At 32.5% G+C, this 21,474-nt stretch overlaps 3 protein-coding genes and 1 non-coding gene across 4 annotated transcripts; 3 read left to right on the forward strand and 1 right to left on the reverse strand.

The window, feature by feature from the left end:
• On the forward strand, positions 1-3,646 carry LOC100805686 (receptor-like protein EIX1). Its single transcript, XM_006600011.4, is given in 3 exon segments — positions 1-1,562; positions 1,874-3,260; positions 3,262-3,646. Coding segments are annotated over 3 exon segments (2,889 nt in total). The 5' UTR covers positions 1-375; the 3' UTR covers positions 3,577-3,646.
• Positions 3,647-8,992: 5,346 nt separating this feature from the next.
• On the forward strand, positions 8,993-12,798 carry LOC100806218 (receptor-like protein EIX1). Its single transcript, XM_014768858.2, has one exon. The coding sequence runs from the start codon at positions 9,358-9,360 to the stop codon at positions 12,577-12,579; it is 3,222 nt and encodes a 1,073-aa protein (XP_014624344.1). The 5' UTR covers positions 8,993-9,357; the 3' UTR covers positions 12,580-12,798.
• A 1,201-nt stretch (positions 12,799-13,999) lies between these two features.
• LOC112999806 (uncharacterized) lies at positions 14,000-17,059 on the forward strand. Its single transcript, XR_005889001.1, has 4 exons — positions 14,000-14,079; positions 15,370-15,562; positions 15,961-16,025; positions 16,680-17,059. It is a non-coding gene; the product is annotated as an uncharacterized protein (transcript).
• Positions 17,060-17,981: 922 nt separating this feature from the next.
• On the reverse strand, positions 17,982-19,427 carry LOC100818145 (non-specific lipid transfer protein GPI-anchored 14). Its single transcript, XM_014768784.1, has 3 exons — positions 19,208-19,427; positions 18,241-18,342; positions 17,982-18,118 (listed from the first exon to the last, which is right to left on the reverse strand). The coding sequence occupies exons 1-3, from the start codon at positions 19,425-19,427 to the stop codon at positions 17,982-17,984; spliced, it is 459 nt and encodes a 152-aa protein (XP_014624270.1).
• Positions 19,428-21,474: the final 2,047 nt, after the last annotated feature.

Consider the following 21,474-nt stretch of genomic DNA (forward strand, 5'->3'; position numbering starts at 1 on the left):
TTTCAGCTCTAAAAAAAAACACTCGTTCAGCTTACCATGCAGAGAGAGTGTGTGCATCCCAAGTGAGCGTGAGACACTTATGAAGTTTAAGAATAATCTCATAGATCCTTCCAATAGGCTTTGGTCTTGGAATCATAATAATACCAACTGTTGCCACTGGTATGGAGTCCTCTGCCACAACCTTACTTCCCATCTTCTTCAGCTTCACCTCCACACTTCACCTTCTGTTTTCTATCATTACTATGATGGCAACTATCACTTCGATTGGGAAGCTTATAGGAGATGGAGCTTTGGTGGAGAGATAAGTCCTTGTTTGGCTGATTTAAAGCATTTGAATTACTTGACTTGAGCGGCAATAGATTTCTTGGAGAAGGTATGTCAATTCCTTCTTTTCTTGGGACAATGACTTCCTTGACTCACCTCAACCTCTCTCATACTGGATTCCGTGGGAAGATTCCTCCTCAGATTGGGAATCTCTCAAATTTGGTGTATCTTGACCTGAGTTATGTTTTTGCCAACGGAACAGTACCCTCTCAGATCGGGAATCTCTCTAAGCTTCGATATCTTGACTTGAGCGACAATGATTTTGAAGGTATGGCAATTCCTTCTTTCCTTTGTGCAATGACCTCCTTGACTCACCTCGACCTCTCTTCTGGATTCATGGGGAAGATTCCATCTCAGATTGGGAATCTCTCCAACTTGATCTATCTTGACCTTGGAGGTAATTATCTGTTAGCTGAAAATGTAGAATGGGTATCAAGTATGTGGAAGCTTGAATATCTTGATTTGAGTTATGCAAACCTATCCTTGCTCAACTTCACCGTAACTCTCCAACCTCTTCCTTCTTTGACCCACCTATATTTGTCAGACTGCACACTCCCTCACTATAATGAACCATCCTTGCTCAACTTCTCATCTCTGCAAACTCTCCATCTTTCCTTCACTAGTTATTCCCCTGCCATTTCTTTTGTCCCCAAGTGGATATTCAAATTGAAGAAACTTGTTTCTCTTCAATTACAGGGTAATGAAATCCAAGGTCCGATTCCTGGTGGTATTCGAAACCTCACACTTCTTCAAAATCTTGACTTGTCTTTCAATTCATTCTCATCTTCTATACCTGATTGCTTATATGGTCTTCATCGTCTCAAGTTCCTCAACCTAGGGGACAACAACTTCCATGGGACTATTTCTGATGCCCTGGGAAATTTGACTTCTCTTGTTGAACTTGATTTGTCATATAATCAACTTGAAGGAACCATTCCTACTTCTTTGGGTAATCTCTGCAACTTAAGGGTGATACGTTTATCATATCTCAAACTCAACCAACAGGTTAATGAACTTTTAGAAATTCTTGCTCCTTGTATTTCCCATGGACTCACAACACTTGCAGTTCGGAGTTCACGACTTTCAGGCAATCTGACAGATCATATTGGGGCATTTAAAAATATTGAGCGGCTAGATTTTTTCAACAACTCAATTGGTGGAAATCCATTTGAAAGTCTTGGATCACTCTTGATAGCTCAGGGAATAGCACAGCAAGTCAAGAGGAGGATGCTACAGTAGCAACAACAGGGGTACACAAAGCAAACAATGAGGTGCAAATAGAGAGCAGAACTAAAAGGAAGATTGTGAGGCCCACGTACCTAAAAGACTTCACCTGAAGCCCCGCAATCGTGTGAAGAAGGATCTGGAAACGCTGAAGGATTCGGTGCTAGGAAATTAGGGAGCAAGAATAACAAATTGCTGATATCCTGAATTCACAAAAGACAAATTCCGTTAGGAGGATATCAGTATAAATATATGATCTAATAACAGCACCAATTATCAATGAAAAATAGCAAGTTTTCCTTCTTATCTTAGTTTCTTGGAGGAGCTGGTACCCTCGAAACCAGTATTCTAAATTCTGCACTTATCAACTCTCTAAATTGTCATCTCTTCATATTGATGGCAATCTTTTTCACGGAGTTGTCAAGGAAGATGATCTTGCAAATCTTACAAGCTTGACGGAGTTTGGTGCATCGGGGAACAATTTCACTTTAAAAGTGGGTCCCAATTGGATTCCTAATTTTCAACTTACCTATTTGGAAGTGACATCATGGCAGTTAGGTCCCAGCTTTCCATTGTGGATTCAGTCACAAAACCAACTTCATTATGTTGGACTATCTAACACGGGGATTTTCGATTCTATTCCCACACAGATGTGGGAAGCACTTTCTCAGGTTTTGTATTTAAACCTCTCTCGTAATCATATCCATGGTGAGATTGGGACTACATTAAAGAATCCAATATCTATCCCAACTATTGATCTAAGCTCAAATCACTTGTGTGGTAAATTACCCTATCTTTCAAGTGGTGTGTTTCGGTTAGATCTTTCAAGCAATTCATTCTTTGAATCCATGAATGATTTTTTATGTAACGATCAGGAACAGCCAACGCATTTAGAATTTCTGAATCTTGCATCAAATAATTTGTCAGGAGAGATACCTGATTGCTGGATGAATTGGACATTTCTTGTGGATGTAAATTTACAAAGCAACCATTTTGTTGGGAACTTACCCCAATCCATGGGTTCCTTGGCAGACCTGCAGTCTTTACAAATTCGTAACAACACACTCTCAGGAATATTTCCATCCAGTTTGAAGAAGAATAACCAATTGATATCCTTGGACCTTGGGGAAAATAATCTTTCAGGAAGTATTCCAACATGGGTTGGAGAAAAGCTCTTAAATGTGAAAATCCTCCGCCTTCGATCAAACAGATTTGGCAGCCACATTCCAAATGAAATATGTCAGATGAGTCATCTTCAGGTTTTAGACCTTGCACAAAACAATCTGTCTGGCAATATACCGAGCTGTTTCAGTAACTTGAGTGCCATGACACTAATGAACCAAAGTACAGATCCTCGTATCTATTCTATAGCACGATATGGTAGGTCTTACTCTTCCATGCAAAGTATAGTTAGTGTGCTACTATGGCTGAAAGGAAGAGGAGATGAGTACAAAAACATTCTGGGTTTGGTAACAAGCATTGATCTGTCAAGTAACAAGTTATTAGGGGAAATACCAAGAGAAATCACATATCTAAATGGATTGAATTTTTTAAACTTGTCCCACAACCAATTGATTGGTCATATTCCACAAGGTATAGGTAATATGAGATCATTACAGTCCATTGACTTTTCGAGGAATCAACTTTCTGGTGAAATCCCTCCAACCATTGCAAATTTGAGCTTTCTGAGCATGCTAGACTTGTCTTACAATCATTTTGAAGGGAAATATCCCAACAGGAACTCAATTGCAAACCTTTGATGCCTCCAGCTTCATCGGCAACAATCTATGTGGTCCACCACTGCCCATAAACTGCAGCTCCAATGGGAAAACCCATAGTTATGAAGGAAGTGATGGGCATGGAGTGAATTGGTTTTTTGTCAGTATGACAATTGGATTTATTGTGGGATTCTGGATAGTGATTGCTCCTTTGCTGATTTGTAGATCATGGCGGTATGCCTATTTTCATTTCCTTGATCATGTGTGGTTCAAACTTCAATCTTTTCGCTCAGGTAGTATCACTGTTTAGTGTTGCTTAGAATACTCTGATGTTTTATCATTGTATTGGCAGGTTGATCAATTTGTAGTCATTGCTATCTTCTTCTTTTTTTCAAATTTAAGAGCCTTATTTAAAAATTATATCAATTTTAAATATAAGAAATAATTAAATAAAACAATATTAGAAAACATAATATATTTTAAATAAAAAAACATTAAAAAATATATAACATATTAAATAAACCCATAAAAAATATACAATAAATTAAATAAAACTAATACTATCAAAGTTTTCCATTTTAATATTTTTTATTTAATATATTTTGTATATTTAAAATTTAGATAATATTTTAATAATTTTATTGAATTTTAATTTTTTAAAATGAATAAATAAAATATTTGTTTAATAATTAAATAAATAAAATTATTAAAAAAATTTAAAAAATAAAAAATATAATACAAGAAAATAAAAAAATTTAAAAGTAAAAAGAAAACCAAAATGACTACAAAATCGTAAAAAGAAAAATAGAAAATAAAAACAAAACTTATGACTTTGAAATCGTAATAAAAATACCTTACAATTTTGAAGTCGTAAAATTTTTTGTCTCGGATATTTTCTGTTAGTCCAAAATTATTATCTACCTACATGATCGCTAATCGGCCATGATGCATGCCACGTGTGATATTACATGTACTCTTTGTCTGATTGGAAATTATACATGGAAAAAAGTTTTTTAAAAAAATAAAAATGATGTCGTATTGCCCCTTTCTTCTTTCTCCTATCTGTCTCCATCACCCTTCATCTTCATTATATCTCACCACTCATTTTTTCCCCTGGTGGGTGGACTAAATAAAAACAAGCTGGATAAAAGAATAGATATGAACCATCAAAATCTTAACAACAAAAAATCAAACCACAACATGAAGAAAAGAAAAACTGTTTGGTGGACTTCAGTAGGTTTCACACGACTGGATTCGCAGTTGGATTTCATGTGGGGTTTCATGATGAGGTTTGCCAGGAGTTGGGGCTCATTGGATTTTGCCGCGATGGTGGCAGAGGAGATCACATTTGTTGGATTTTATGACGAGGTTGCGGTTGATCGAAATCACAGTTGGGTTCTACTACCAATATTTCTACCCTATGAATAAAGATAAAGAAATTTCTACACTGAATATTTGGAATTAATTAAGATGAGCTAATTCAATATAAATAACAATATGCATAAGGCTAAATGAATTAAGGAAAGAAATAAAAATAAGAAAATTAAGAAAGGAAATAAAAGAAAAAATTAAGGAGAAACTTTTGTTAGGGAATTTTAACAAACACTCGTGTATGCAAAGTAAATTGAGATTAAATCAATCAAAAAATTGTCCAGGTTTAATTTTATTGGAGTTCCTATCAAGTAATTGCTACATGATTATATTTAATAGATGTTATATTATCATTAACCTGCCATATTATCTTAACTTTAATTAATTCCTTAAGTGAAGAGCACTAAATCCATTAAACTATCTATCCCTTGGATTAGCATAACCAAACATTTTGCATTAAGATAAAGTATTTATTGATGCTCAACTATCCTTAGACACTCCAATTCGCAGCTCAAAGGAATTTTTCTATTATAATTGAATAAAAAATTTATGCAAACAGGTGATCAAGTCAAAAACACATATTAGGCGTAGAAGAGAAACAATTGCAATATTTTATTGAATAAAAAAGTAGTCATTACATGAAAGAAGAACCAAATATATTAAACTCTAAGAGAAGATTAGTTCATGGCAATAAAAAAATATAAGAGATACACATCACATAAATGTCTTAAAATAACACCAACATTTAAGAATACATGATAATTATCAGTATCCAAACTTAACTTACGATACAAAATAACATATTAAAATTTTATAGGAATGAAAATGATATATTTTAGTCTATTTTTTTATGCTTGACATAACTCCCAACATTTGTTATCAGTCATAAAAAACTTTGACGTGGATTTGATGGAGTGGCCTATGGTTCAAGTTGAAAAAGTGGGGACCTTGATATGGATTTGGTGGAGTTGTCTACGGTTTGTCTAGAAGACAATTTTTTTTCTTTTATTTTTAATAATAAAAATTTGATAATTTAAAATTAATTGTAGTTTCAAATTGCATGCAATAGAAGACTTGAATTTAATAATGTAAGACTTTTTGTTGTTTCCTTAACACAGGTGTAACGAAAGGATTGATTTAAATAATTGTTAAAATTTGAAGACTCATTATTAAACCAAATTTTATTACCTTTATTGTAAACTATTAATGTTTTTTTATAAAAATATTTACTTAAAATAAAATTTTCATTAATTTAAGCAATTCTACACGTTAAACTAAGAAAATAAAATGTTTTTTTTTAGTATTTGGCACAAGAACAAATTATATTTCTTTGTAGATTATTTAAGTTATTGTATGAATTATTTCTTTAGAATATTATATTGATCGAAGGTGAGTATTTTTATTATTGCTTAAATTTAGCACTTAAAATTATTTAAAAAGTAAAATAGAAATTAAATTATGTTGCTCCTATTATTTAAGCTGATAACTTGTAAAGAAAATAAAAAATATGATACTAATTTTTATGATAAAAAAAATTAATATTCATTTTCAAATTAATTAGAAATAGACAATTAACACAAACAACCTTTCCAAATAATGATAATGAAAACTGAAATACATATGCATGAAGAATGCAAATCTTCATAAGTTGGATATTTCAATAAATTGTAAATTTATTTTTCTCTTCTATCACTATTCTTTAAATATCACCACACAAGTAAAAGAAATTCAGGCAACGACTTTAATATATGAAGACCTATGGTCTAACAATAGAATAGCTAGGACCATAGAAAAATAATTTATAAAACATGCCACACTTCTATGTAGATCATATCCTCTAATTTACATTTTAAGTTAAATATGATCTACATGGAGAAATTTGGACCAAGACATATAAAAGGAAAAACTATGATCTCAATAATTACGATAGACCAAGTTAAACAAGCATTTTAGACTTCTTTGTATCTCACTAATTAATTTTTAATATAAAAATAATAATATTCAGGTTCAAATACAATTAGAAATAGACGACACAACAATCTTTTCAATTGATGACAATGAAAATTAGTCTTTTTTCACGTATAAGAAGAATATTATCTTGTAAATTACAAAATGAATCAAAATTAATAGCTAGATTGAAATGAAATAGTCTTTTTTTATATAGATTTTTTAATCGAAATAGTCTTTAAATTAGATCCTTTCCTATAGTTGATGTATTCATCATTTATAATTTTTTCCTTGCTTACTTAATTCTAAACATTTTTTGTCAATTATAAGGAACTTGATATGAAGGTAATATAGTGCCCTATGGTTCAAGTTGAAGAACAAGTGGGGGGACATTCACATGAAATTGGTGGAGTGACCTATGGGATATGTATCAAGTTGAAGAAGTCAGGGACCTTAATATGGCTGGACTATGTGGAGTGTCCTAAGGTTCAAGATGAAAAAATGGAGGACCTTGACATGGACTTCATGGAGTAGTCTATGGTTCAAGTTGGAAAAGTGGGGACCTTGATATGGATTTGGTGGAGTGGCCAGCGGTTTGTCTAGGAGAAAATTTTGTTTTCCATTTCTTTTATTTTGAATAATACAAAATTGATGGTTTAAAATTAATTATGGGTTCAAATTGTAAGTAATAGAATATTTGAATTTTATAATGCAAGACTTTTTCTTATTTACTTAACACAGGTGTAACAAAAGGATTTGATGTAAACTACTCAAAGATTAAAAGAATTATTAATATTTTCGTAAGATAAATTTTTCATTGATTTAAGAAATTATATACGGTAAATTAAAATAAAAAATGTTTCTTATTTTAGTATTTGGCATAAGAATAAATTATATTTCTTTGTAGATTGTTTAAGTTATCGTATGAATTTGTTTTTTTTAGAATATTAAATTGAACTTGAGTATTTTTATGATTGTTTAAATTTGGCACTTGCAATTATTTAAAAAGTAAAATGGAAATTAAAATTATGTTTCTCCTCTTATTTACATTGATATCTTGTAAAAAATACAAAATACGATACTGATTTTTTTGAGAAAAAAAAGTTAATATTCTTTTTTCACACTTCTTTTTATATAGCTAATTAATTTTTATATGATAAAGAAAATAATATTCAGGTTTGAATACAATTAGAAATACATGACACAACAACCTTTCCAATTGATGAGAATTAAATTTAATCTTTTTTCATATATAAGAGAATATTATTTTGTGAAGTGAAAAATTGATCAAAATTAAATAGCTAGATTGGAACAAGAGAATCTTCTTTTTTATATAGATTTTTTTAACTGAAATAGTCTTTAAAGTACACTCTTTTCCTATAATTGATTTATTCATCAATTATATATTTTTTTCCTTGCTTGACATAACTTGCAACATTTGTTGTGAATGACAGGGAACTTGATAGGAAGGTAATGCAGTGACGTACGGTTAAAGTTGAAGAAGTCAAACCATAACATGGATGGACTTTGTGGAGTGTCCAAAGGGTTCAAGATGAACAAATGAAAAATCTCGAGATGGACTTGATGGTGTGGGCTATATATGGTTAATTTAGAAGACAATTTTCTTTTACATTATTTTTAGTTTGAATATTGAAAATTTAATAATTTCATATTAACTATGGCTTGGGATATCATGAAATAGAAGACTTGATTTTTTGTTTTTTAAAAAAATTTGGACTTTTATTGTTTACATAACAAAAGTTTAACGAAAAGATTGATTATATAATAGTTAAAATTTGAAGTTTAATGGCACCAAATTTTCATTTAAGCAGTTCTATAGGGTAAATTAAAATAAAATGATTCTTATTTATTTTTTTGTAAGAAAAACTGTACCAAAAGGAATGTTTCTTATTTTAGTATTCAGCACAAGAATGAATCATATTTTTTTGCTATTAATTTTGATTTTTTTTTATGAATTTAGTGTACATAGGAATTTTAAAGAAGGAGATAGATACGGTAAATGCATAATTTTTTGTATTCTAAGAATTAATTCGGGAGAATTGGATAATTAAGTCGATAAATTTAAAAAGTCAGCTTAAAAGAAGAAGTGAATTAAAATGTTAAAAAAATATTTTAGTATTTGGCACAATAATAAAAAAAGGTAAAAAAATAATGAAAGTGAAGAAAAAAACAGGCTTAAAATATAATTGTCGTCTTTTTTTTTAATATGTTATTTTAGTTTTTTATTTTTTAATTTAAATATTTTATCTCTTATTTTTAAAAAATCTTGTAATTTTAGTCTTTTTATTTTTTAATTGAGATATTTTAAAAAAATATGTCATTTTAGTCCATTTGATCAAATTCTTGTTTTTTAATTAGGATATTTTGTCCTTTAAAAGTTATTTTGAAGAAACCAAGAAATACAATAAAATTGATTGATTTTAATAAAATAAGTATTTCCTATTCTAAGAATTAAGTCGGGAGAATTGGATAATAAATCAGATTAAAAAAGGAAACGTCAAAAAAAGAAAAAGAAAAGAAAGACACTTGCATCAGTATAAAAGGAAACCGTTCTAAGAAGTGAATCAAAATATTAAAAAAATATTTTAGTATTTGGCACAATAATAAAAAAGGTAAAAAATAATGAAAGTGAAGAAAAAAACAGGCAGGGAAGCAGTATAAATAATAGAAGTTTGATGATTTATATGCAGAACCAACAACTACACTTGTCTCAGCTCTAAAAAAAAACACTCGTTTTCTATATTTGCGTTGCATGATCATGAATTCCTCCTCCATTTATATTCTTGTCTTTCTCCACCTTTGGTTATGTAGGTTGCCTTGCAGAGAGAGTGTGTGCATCCCAAGTGAGCGTGAGACACTTATGAAGTTTAAGAATAATCTGAATGATCCTTCAAATAGGCTTTGGTCTTGGAATCATAATAATACCAACTGTTGCCACTGGTATGGAGTCCTCTGCCACAACCTTACTTCCCATCTTCTTCAGCTTCACCTCAACACTTCACGTTCTGCTTTCGAGTATGACTACTATAATGGATTCTACCGTAGATTCGATGAGGAAGCTTATCGGAGATGGAGCTTTGGTGGAGAGATAAGTCCTTGTTTGGCTGATTTAAAGCATTTGAATTACTTGGACTTGAGCGGCAATAGATTTCTTGGAGAAGGTATGTCAATTCCTTCTTTCCTTGGGACAATGACTTCCTTGACTCACCTCAACCTCTCTCATACTGGATTCATGGGGAAGATTCCTCCTCAGATCGGGAATCTCTCAAATTTGGTGTATCTTGACCTGAGTTCTGTTTCTGCCAACGGAACAGTACCCTCTCAGATCGGGAATCTCTCTAAGCTTCGATATCTTGACTTGAGCGACAATTATTTTGAAGGTATGGCAATTCCTTCTTTCCTTTGTGCAATGACCTCCTTGACTCACCTCCACCTCTCTTATACTCGATTCCATGGGAAGATTCCATCTCAGATTGGGAATCTCTCCAATTTGCTCTATCTTGGCCTTGGAGGTCATTCTGTTGTCGAACCTCTGTTAGCTGAAAATGTAGAATGGGTATCAAGTATGTGGAAGCTTGAATATCTTTATTTGAGTTATGCAAACCTATCCAAAGCATTTCATTGGCTACACACTCTCCAATCTCTTCCTTCTTTGACCCACCTATATTTGTCAGACTGCACACTCCCTCACTATAATGAACCATCCTTGCTCAACTTCTCATCTCTGCAAACTCTCCATCTTTCCCGTACTCATTATTCCCCTGCCATTTCTTTTGTCCCCAAGTGGATATTCAAATTGAAGAAACTTGTTTCTCTTCAATTATGGGGTAATGAAATCCAAGGTCCGATTCCTGGTGGTATTCGAAACCTCACACTTCTTCAAAATCTTGACTTGTCTTTCAATTCATTCTCATCTTCTATACCTGATTGCTTATACGGTCTTCATCGTCTCAAGTTCCTGAACCTAACGGACAACAACTTAGATGGAACTATTTCTGATGCCCTGGGAAATTTGACTTCTGTTGTTGAACTTGATTTATCAGGTAATCAACTTGAAGGAACCATTCCAACTTCTTTGGGAAATTTGACTTCTCTTGTTGAACTTGATTTATCAGGTAATCAACTTGAAGGAAACATTCCAACTTCTTTGGGAAATTTGACTTCTCTTGTTGAACTTGATTTATCACATAATCAACTTGAAGGAACAATTCCGACTTTTTTGGGTAATCTCCGCAACTCAAGGGAGATAGATTTAACATTTCTCTATCTCTCTATGAATAAATTCAGTGGAAATCCATTTGAAAGTCTTGGATCACTCTCTAAATTGTCATCGCTTCTTATTAATGACAATAATTTTCATGGAGTTGTCAACGAAGATGATCTTGCAAATCTTACAAGTTTGAAGGCGTTTGATGCATCAGGGAACAATTTCACTTTAAAAGTGGGTCCCAATTGGCTTCCTAATTTCCAGCTTTTCTTTTTGGATGTGACATCATGGCATATAGGTCCCAACTTTCCATCGTGGATTCAGTCACAAAACAAACTTCAATATGTTGGACTGTCTAACACAGGGATTTTAGATTCTATTCCCACTTGGTTCTGGGAAGCACATTCTCAGGTTTCGTATTTAAACCTCTCTCATAATCATATCCATGGTGAGCTTGTGACTACAATAAAAAATCCAATATCTATCCAAACTGTTGATCTAAGCACAAATCACTTATGTGGTAAATTACCCTATCTTTCAAGTGATGTGTATGGGTTAGACCTTTCAACCAATTCATTCTCTGAATCCATGCAAGATTTTTTATGTAACAATCAGGACAAGCCAATGCAATTAGAAATTCTCAATCTTGCATCAAATAATCTGTCAGGAGAAATACCTGATTGTTGGATTAATTGGCCATTTCTAGTGGAAGTGAATTTACAAAGCAACCATTTTGTTGGGAACTTCCCCCCATCCATGGGTTCCTTGGCTGAGCTGCAGTCATTACAAATTCGTAACAACTTGCTCTCGGGAATATTTCCTACCAGTTTGAAGAAGACTGGCCAATTGATATCCTTGGATCTTGGAGAAAATAATCTTTCAGGATGTATTCCAACATGGGTTGGAGAAAAGCTCTCAAATATGAAAATCCTCCGCCTTCGATCAAACAGTTTTTCCGGTCACATTCCAAATGAAATATGTCAGATGAGTCTTCTTCAGGTTTTAGACCTTGCAAAAAATAATTTGTCTGGCAATATACCCAGCTGTTTCCGTAACTTGAGTGCCATGACACTAGTGAACCGGAGTACATATCCCCGTATCTATTCTCAAGCACCAAATGATACAGCATACTCTTCGGTATTAAGTATAGTTAGTGTGCTACTATGGCTAAAAGGAAGAGGAGATGAGTATGGAAACATTCTGGGTTTGGTAACAAGTATTGATCTGTCAAGTAACAAATTATTAGGAGAAATTCCTAGAGAAATCACAGATCTAAATGGATTGAACTTTTTGAACTTGTCCCACAACCAATTGATTGGTCCTATTCCAGAAGGTATTGGTAATATGGGATCGTTACAAACCATTGATTTTTCGAGGAATCAAATTTCTGGTGAAATCCCTCCAACCATTTCTAATTTGAGCTTTTTGAGCATGCTAGACGTGTCTTATAATCATTTGAAGGGAAAAATTCCAACAGGAACTCAATTGCAAACCTTTGATGCCTCCAGCTTTATTGGCAACAATCTATGTGGTCCACCACTGCCCATAAACTGCAGCTCCAATGGGAAAACTCATAGTTATGAAGGAAGTCATGGGCATGGAGTGAATTGGTTTTTTGTTAGTGCGACAATTGGATTTGTTGTGGGACTTTGGATAGTGATTGCTCCTTTGCTTCTTTGTAGATCATGGCGGCATGTCTATTTTCATTTCCTTGATCATGTGTGGTTCAAACTTCAATCTTTTTCCTCGTATAGTATCACTGTTTAGTGTTGCTTACAACCGATGTTGTATCATTGTATTGCCAGGTTGTTCAATTTGCATTGTAGTCATTGCTATCTTCTTTCTTTCTTTCTTTCTTTTTTTCAAATTTGAGAGTCTTATTTAAATTCTGTTTTGGGATGTACATATTTGCATATTGAGCATATTTGTAGTTAAGATCAACTAGTTGTTCAATTCTGTGTATCACATTCTTGTTTCCAAAAATGGGGGACTAGTGGTTCATGAAAACGTGGTTTAATAGGAAAAAAACTTATATTTAATTTTAGTCACTAACCATTGAAGTGAATAATTAGTTCTTTCGTGTTAATTAAAGTCGTGACTCGTGGTTGCATACAAGACTTGACTCTCCAAGCCGGCCAGGCCAAGAACTTTGATGAGATATCCATAGATAACCAATGATCATGGCCCAAGCATTCTTCGACAAGGTCACTGCCCATGAAAGCTACCGATATCGCATCAACATTTACTCACTTCTTCCATTAAAAGGAACTGGAGGCTGAAAGTCGTAATCTTCATTTTTATACTTTTTAGATTATACAAAGTTGGAAAAATTAAAACATTATGTGGTGGGCGAATTAGTGAACAAATATTATAAGATCTGCACAGGTTATTCTAATTTAATTCTAATTAAGAAATTAATTATTTTCCATTTTACTCCCTTTATGACAAATTTAATTTTTACTTATAAGCCGGTCTCTGATAAACCTTGTACCATATTTTAAAGCAAACCGTAACACATCATAAAACTTAGTGATCTAGTTTTAGATGTCTTAAAGTATCGCAGATAGTTTGGAGCAACAGGTTCTCCATTGACTAGTAGTAGTAGCTAGTGACCAAACTTAATTCGTCATTATCATAGCCATCATACAAACCTAGCTCACACTGTTCACTTGCATCGATATGATCTTGTCTAACTATCACACCATAAAACACTAAGTGTATTGATCAATTAAATATATAATTACATTAAATATTTATATATAAAAATGTACCATCTATAATAATTCTATTTCTATTGAACAAGTAGATTATCTTTAATAAAAAAATACCTTGTGATTTAAAAATAAAAAACTATAACACAGCATCAATTTTTACATTGCTAATTAACTAAAAATAATTCTAATTTTTATCATTGAATGCATGAATTATATATTTGACATACGGTTCTATCTTAATTAAATTGATCTAATATTGTAACAAAAACAAATTGATCTAATATTGTATGTAGTTACTTTTGTTTTCTATTTATTTTTATCTTTTATGAATACGCATCTAAAAAACATTTTCAGAACTGAACACACAAAATGATATACGATAATAAATTGTCTAACAAATTATAAGTTTTGTCTTTCATGTTTCTTCCCAAATTGTGTGCGGTGTAGCAGAAGGTGCAAATGCTGGTCGACAAATGGGTGAGATCAAAAGCTCAGGTATGGTGGCTGCAGGACCTGTGCACTCTCTTCAATTTCTCCACAACCTTTTGATGATGTAGATCTCTCAGATGAACCTGCCATTGCTCCATTCCCTCAATACTAAGTAGTTTCTCAGACTCTTCCCATTGAAAACCAGTGTAGCCAGCTTTCATTATTTTTGGTTAATATTTATAAATTGTTCTTTAGTACTGATTGGTCGGAATAGTGTGATAGATTCTGACTCTTTAAATGAATGGTTAAGAATTTGAATTTTATCAACTTTTAGTTCTTCATCCTTCTACGAAAGTGATTATTAGTCTCTCAATTATCTTTTGGGCGGTCTTAATCTATAATTCTGTTTGTCATTGCTCAGTCACTTTCATAAATAAAAAACCACTGTTAAATAATGATGATGCGATAATCATATGATTTTTCACTTGGGTTATGACGTAAAAATCATGTGATAAAACGTTGTTAAGGTATTACAAATATTTTGTCATCAGTGTAAAACTGCCAAATAATTAAAATTTGGAAAAAAAAGAAAAAGGATATATAATAAACAAAATCAATAATTCACAATACACAAATTAACCTTTTAGCATGTGATTATTATATCAAAACCTTTTTTTTTTGGTACCTTTCAATTTGTCATTCAAGTCTAGAAGGACCTATGTGTGGACATCTAAAGGAGTCCATTTATGAGTGAAAATTTTCAAAATTTGTTTATCGTAGTGGGCTAAGTAGGATTTTATATTGCTATTCACATTACCCATGTGGGTAGAAAATTAGAAAATTCTAGAAGTATTCTTTTTACATAAATATGATTTTGTTATACAAATATACAATAGAATTATATTTTTATTACATTGTTTAGGACACAATTCTAGAAGTAGTTCTTTGTGTTCGGTTTCAAAATCATTAAAAATTAAACTCAGTTTATGTTTGGAGTTTTTAGTTTCAGTTTATTTTAATTTTTAGATTTTAAAAAATTATTGAATAGATAAAATAATTTAAATATTTAATCTTATCACAATCCAATATAAAATCATGTAATATTAAAAAAATATTGACACAAAAATAAATAAAAAAGAATTAAACATAATAAAAATAATTAAAAAAATATTATAAAAAACAGTAAAGGTTAAAACATAAACAATAATCAATAAATTAAACAAAATTTTATTGTTTGTTATATGTGATAAAAACCATTTCAGAAAGATGTAAAAAATCAACTTAGTGCAATTTTTGTTGAACATGTTTGTATTTCGAAATTATATTTTAAAATGGAAAATTGAAAATTGACAATCACCCCTAACGCGACCTTAATTTTTAAATAAGTAAAAAGTATTGTATGTGTGGTGCACAGGGCAGAGATTAATATAAAGCCATGGCATATTTTGTTGGGAGAATTGAAAGAAGGCACTACGAGGATACCATGGCTGAACAGAGAGCCTTATGCTTACTGGAAAGGTAATCCAGCTGTTGCTGAAACCAGACAAGACCTCATGAAATGCAATGTTTCTGAAAATCAAGATTGGAATGCTCGTTTATTTGCCCAGGTATCACACTTCTTATTAGCTTTGTTTGATTACACTTATTGAAAGTAGTTTTATTATTTGGATATGAAAAAATTAATTTTGTATGTAATATTTCTTATAAGCAAAAGTTTCATTATATAAAATTGGCTTAAGCACATGGTGTGCAGAAACTAGAAATAACAGGCAAATTCAAGCAAGACAATGGCCAGTAGCAATATTGTATATAACATTATACACTTTTTTAACTTTTAATCTTTTATTAATACACAACTTAAAAGTACATTCAAAATCAAAGGAAATAACCTGTTATTGAACATTACTGATTTTTTCCTTCTGGACAATATATTTTGTCTATTAATTGACTCACAATAAAGCCACATATATAGCTTCCTTCTTGACAAATGAAAATTTTGTTTCAGGATTGGTTTCGAGAATTACAAGAGGGGTTCAACAAATCAGACTTGCCAAGTCAATGCACTTATAGGTATAACATTAAAACTGTCCATCCATGCTTCAGTTGTAATTATATGTAATAATATATTTTTGTTATTGGATATATATGTTCAGTTTATCAATAAATAAATGTTTCAATTCAATCATGATCGTGCAGATATAAGGTGTACATTGAAGGTTCTGCTTGGTCAGTCAGTCAAAAATACATTCTGTCATGTGACTCTACCACTCTACTTGTAAAACCTAAATACTATGATTTTTTCACAAGAGGACTGATTCCAGTACACCACCATTGGCCCATAAAGGACGATGACAAGTGCAGATCCATTAAGTTTGCTGTGGATTGGGGCAATAATCACAAACAAAGGGTAATCTTGAAGTTTTGCTTCTACACTAAGGCTAGATATAATTCTTACCAAGTTAATTAATCCTAAAAGAATTCACCTCCGAATATTTGATTTAATGGTGAATCACTTAATATTAATCAGGGTCAATAGTTATATGCAAATCAATGATTCATCCTTTACATTATTGCACAATCCATATGCAGATATACTATATACTAAAATGTGAGCTTATACGAATAATAAACAAGAATTACCTACTAATGCAAAACTTTTTGGAGGAAATAAATAAATTAAACAACACTTTCTCAATGTTTAACAATTCAATCATGATCGTGCAGATATAAGGTGTACATTGAAGGTTCTGCTTGGTCAGTCAGTCAAAAATACATTCTGTCATGTGACTCTACCACTCTACGTGTACGACTACATGTTTCATCTCCTGAATTCATATGCTAAACTCTTCAGATACAAACCCTCCATAAGTGCTAATGCTACAGAACTATGTGTGGAGTCAATGGTTTGTGGAGCAGAAGGATCAGTAAAGAAATTTATGATGGAATCATTGGTCAAGGTTCCTGCAAATACCGACCCTTGCACCATGCCTGCCCCTTTTGACCCTCCAACTTTGTATGCAACATCACAGAGAAAGGAAAGCTCAATTCAACAAGTTGAATCATGGGAGAAAAGTTACTGCGATAATCAAACCATAACATCTTAATGAATATTTTTTTTTTCCATATTCAACTTAATTCATTCATTCTTAGAATATCTTGGGAGGATACAAGTAGAATCTAGATTATCTTGTACTTGGCTAAAGAAACCATATCATGCTTGACGGATTATGAGTTTTAGGCTTTACGAGAAAAAAAAATTAGTTTGTTAATTTTGTAATGTTAGAAACTTATTATTTTTCAAAATGGAAATGCTACAAGGTAAATGCTCCACATTATCTCAATTATTCTCTTCTGAAATGCATTTCGCCTCCTTCAAAATTACCTGTATTTTTCTGCTACAACTTTAAGCAGACAACATAATTCATAGTAGTATACATGTAAGAAGATTCCCATGCATAATCCCTGAGTAGTATTGGTATATTTGAAAAACAACACTCATGCTCCAAAATCGCATAATTTTAAAAATATGGCAACCAAAATTGAGGAATTAAAAGTTGGAGATCCATGCCAACACTCTATTTTCACATATAGCCTCATAAACATCTCCATCAAAGATTGGATATCAAGTTAACTAATGAATCAAATTTGTAAAATTTGAAAATATGGGAACGAACCGAGCAATTGAAAAGTGGGATACCAAAATCATCCTCAAGTGTAATTAAAAAAAAAATAATAAGATTTTAATTTCTATTACAACAAGTCGTTATTACTTATTAGAGATAAAAGACTTTTAGGACTGAACGTACAATAAGATTTGTGTAACAAGCATATAGTTGTATGAGATTAAAGGCAAAGTGCTCACAAAAATAAATCTCCAATAAGGTTTTGCAATAATGTCTTTTGTGAGTCTGTCAGAGATTTAATACACTCAAGAGTGTAAATATTTTTTACACTATCAACTCATCAATGGTTTACATTTCAACGTGATATGAAAATGGTAATATATAGGTAATATTTGAGTTAAGCTCATGAAAGCCAAATTAGAAGCCCTGCAACTGCAACCAAACTTTCTAACAATCTCTTCCCGATATAAGATTCTCTATTCTTAGCTGTGGCCGTTTCATCTGTCCCCTGCTTTCTACCATTCTGGGAACTTCCTTCAACTGAATGCACAAAAGAACACATTAAAAATAAATGCAAAATTTAGTACTACACCATTGAAACTCAAAAGTCAATGTCAAAAATAAATTCCAAAAATGAAATATTTTGTTGAAAGGATCACTACCAGAAGGAGTGGGCGAAGGACGGATAGAACCACCATTGGATTTCTGATGAATTTGATTAAAAGCTTGAGCTTCAGGTGATTTAGGATCCAAGTGCAGAAGTGCTGATCAAATAATTTAAAACAAGAATTTCTTGAGAAAAATCAAACCTCAAATATTTTTAACTTCGGAGTTGAAAACTCAGAGATAACAGATACACAAACAAAGTAAAATTGGCAGATTTAGATGCCCTTGTTTTCCCCTTTAAAATGTGTTATTGTCCAGTTACGAATGAGAAAAGTAGAAAACTTTGAAGTACATGACTTGTTGACCATTCATTACATAGTAAATGGAATGTGACACTCTTTTGTTCTTTAAGGAAAATGAAAGGCTTGATAATGATAAAACTTAGACCACAAATATTCTGATTTTTTTTTTAGAAATATACTAAAATTGGAAGATTTAGGGTCTGAGTATTCTCAGTTAAGAAACTGTTTTATAAAATAATTTTAGACTACTTAGTAATCAATTTCTCTTCCAAAATATATAAGTTTGGAGAATCGTATCCAAAATAAGTGTTCTAAAATCCAAAAAAACAAAAACATCGGGAAAACGTTTTCTCTGCTTCTTCTGTTTTAATCTTGTTCAAGTTCCCTCTCAATTCCACATTCTGTGTCTCACATCATTCTCCACCAAACAGTCTGAAGAACTAGTTTAGTTGTATCTTGAAAACTAAAAATAGTTTTTGAAAATAGAAATAAAGACTTTTTTTTTCCTATTAAAAACAGGTTATCATCAAACAATGAAAGATAAAAACATAAGTTTTTATATGGCCACCACTAACAAGACTTATAGATCATTCATTGCATAGGAAATGGAAACATAACACTGTAGTGTAGTGTTCTTTAAGAAAAAAGGAAGACTTAATTTGAAATTGAACATACCAGAACACTGAGAAATTATCAGGTGTTTTGCAAAGAGAAGGGAGACCAGCAGCAATTGTCATGTTAATCTTTAAGCCAAGATCAGGATCATCCCTGTCTTTGAGAATAAGGCAGACACACTTCTTGTTGGTCTTCATGGCTTGTGTGAGACCACTGCAACAATCTGCTGTGGGTGCTTTCGTGTCACCACCCAAATATGGCAGACACGTTGTAACACCTGTTAGGGATTCTGCACATCTCTGTTTGTCTTGAGCTGAATCTCCCATTGCATGACTAACCAATACCAATGTTATTGCAAACACTAGCAAGTGTGGTAGACAAGCATTTGAATCCATTTTTCAATCTTGATGAATGAATGAGTGGAGATAGATTATATTATAGTCTATGGAACAAGTTTAGAATGAGTATACAGAGCAGGGTTGTAGCTAGAAATTGTTAAGTTGTGGTGCTACATGTAAAATGTTGGTTTTTTTTTTAAAAAAAAAATTATTAGAAGGTTCTGTAGTGTGTTATGTTTTAGAAAACATTTGGGAAGGAAACTAGTGGATGAAAATAAATTCTGTGGTTTCATTGTGAACTCACGGAAGAAGATCATTTAGTTTGTTAACTTAGTCTGGATCATTTCATGTGTGTGAATGTGGAGAGCTTAGTGTTTATTTATTTATTCCACTAAAGAGTTATATATTATTTCTCGTGATTATTTATTTATTTTTGTCTAGAGCTTAGTGTTCATATGTGTGTGAATGTGGAGAGCTTGAGGGAGACGGGGTGGAAGACAAGTTTCAAATAAATATTGAAGGTACGTCATTATTTAACGATGGAGATTTAAAATAAAATTTTTTAAATATTAAAGATTTTCTTTGAAGAAAAAATTTGTCAATGGTCGAATATATATTATGAATTAAACACATTTTTTTTTTACTCTTTTGATTCTCACCATCAAGTTTCGACTAACGTCAATTGTTGAAACAAAGGTTGTGGAGAGGGCAAAGACACTCTCTTATGCACACACGAGACGTGGCTGATCATCTTTTCCCTCAACAACAAACCGGAACCTGCAACATCATCCCAACCATGAAGGCACAAACTACCATTAGAACGATCAACTTAGTTCAATGCTATGATACCACTCCAACTTGATGAGAGACAATGAAGAAGGAGATTACATCATGGCAATTGGCAAATGCTAAGCTTGCAGGGGTCGGTGGCAGACTCAAGAATAATGGAATGTGTAGTGGCTTTGTCCCATACCTCCATTGCAGTTCAGTTGTGCCTGAGCTTGCTTCCCTATTTTTATTAATTTTGTTCATGTTTATGAGTGAGTTGAAACTTCCTGCCGAGGACCAAAAGGTAAAAAAATTATAAATATAGGAACCAAAATAAATGTTTAAAACTATAGGGACTAAAAAGAAAAATTATCACAACTATCAGGACTAAAAGGGTAGTTAAACCAAAATAAAATAAACTAGTGCAAAATAATGGTGGTGTGATTAGACACTTTTAATCCTAAATGGCTCGTTGTAGACATATATACCTCTACATATCTGTGCATTCTGCAACCACCACCATTACAACAACAACAACAACAACGCCTTATCCCACTAGGTGGGGTCGGCTACATGGATCAACTTCCGCCATAATGTTCTATCAAGTACCATACTTCTATCCAAACCATTAATTTCGAGATCCTTTTTGATAACCTCTCTTATAGTCTTTTTGGGTCTTCCTCTGCCTCGAATTGTTTGTCTTCTCTCCATCTGGTCTACTCTTCTCACTACAGAGTCTACCGGTCTTCTCTCTACATGCCCAAACCACCTAAGTCTATTTTCCACCATGTTCTCTACAATAGGCGCTACTCCAACCCTCTCTCTAATAGCTTCGTTTCTAATTTTATCCTGTCGAGTCTTACCACACATCCACCGCAATATCCTCATCTCCGCTACACCTACTTTATTCTCATGTTGGCTCTTGACCGCCCAACATTCTGTTCCGTACAAAATCGCCGGTCTTACCGCAGTCCGATAAAACTTTCCCTTTAGCTTGATCGGTACCTTTGCATCACATAACACCCCCGATGCTTTTCTCCATTTCATCCATCCTGCTTGAATGCGATGATTCACATCCCCTTCACTTTCCCCATCATCCTGTATTACAGACCCAAGATATTTAAACCGTGTGACTTGAGGGATAATATGGTCTCTTATTTTCACCTCTGAGTTAGAAACCCTCCTTCTTTTGTTGAACTTACATTCCATATACTCCGATTTGCTTCTGCTTAGGCGAAAGCCATGTGTTTCTAGAGCTCGTCTCCAA

This window comes from Glycine max, chromosome 16, assembly GCF_000004515.6.
Source record: "Glycine max cultivar Williams 82 chromosome 16, Glycine_max_v4.0, whole genome shotgun sequence".
NCBI lineage: Eukaryota > Viridiplantae > Streptophyta > Magnoliopsida > Fabales > Fabaceae > Glycine > Glycine max.

Bases quoted from the DNA above. Each gene is read 5' to 3' on its own strand.
- LOC100818145 (XM_014768784.1), bottom strand. From the start codon at position 19,427: ATGGGAGATTCAGCTCAAGACAAACAGAGATGTGCAGAATCCCTAACA. The intron at 18,343-19,207 runs GTCTCCCTTCTC...TTATTTGATCAG, and splicing joins TAACATGACAATTGCTGCTG to CACTTCTGCACTTGGATCCT. The intron at 18,119-18,240 runs GTAGTGATCCTT...TTGTGCATTCAG, and splicing joins TCCTTCGCCCACTCCTTCTG to TTGAAGGAAGTTCCCAGAAT.
- LOC100806218 (XM_014768858.2), top strand. From the start codon at position 9,358: ATGATCATGAATTCCTCCTCCATTTATATTCTTGTCTTTCTCCACCTT.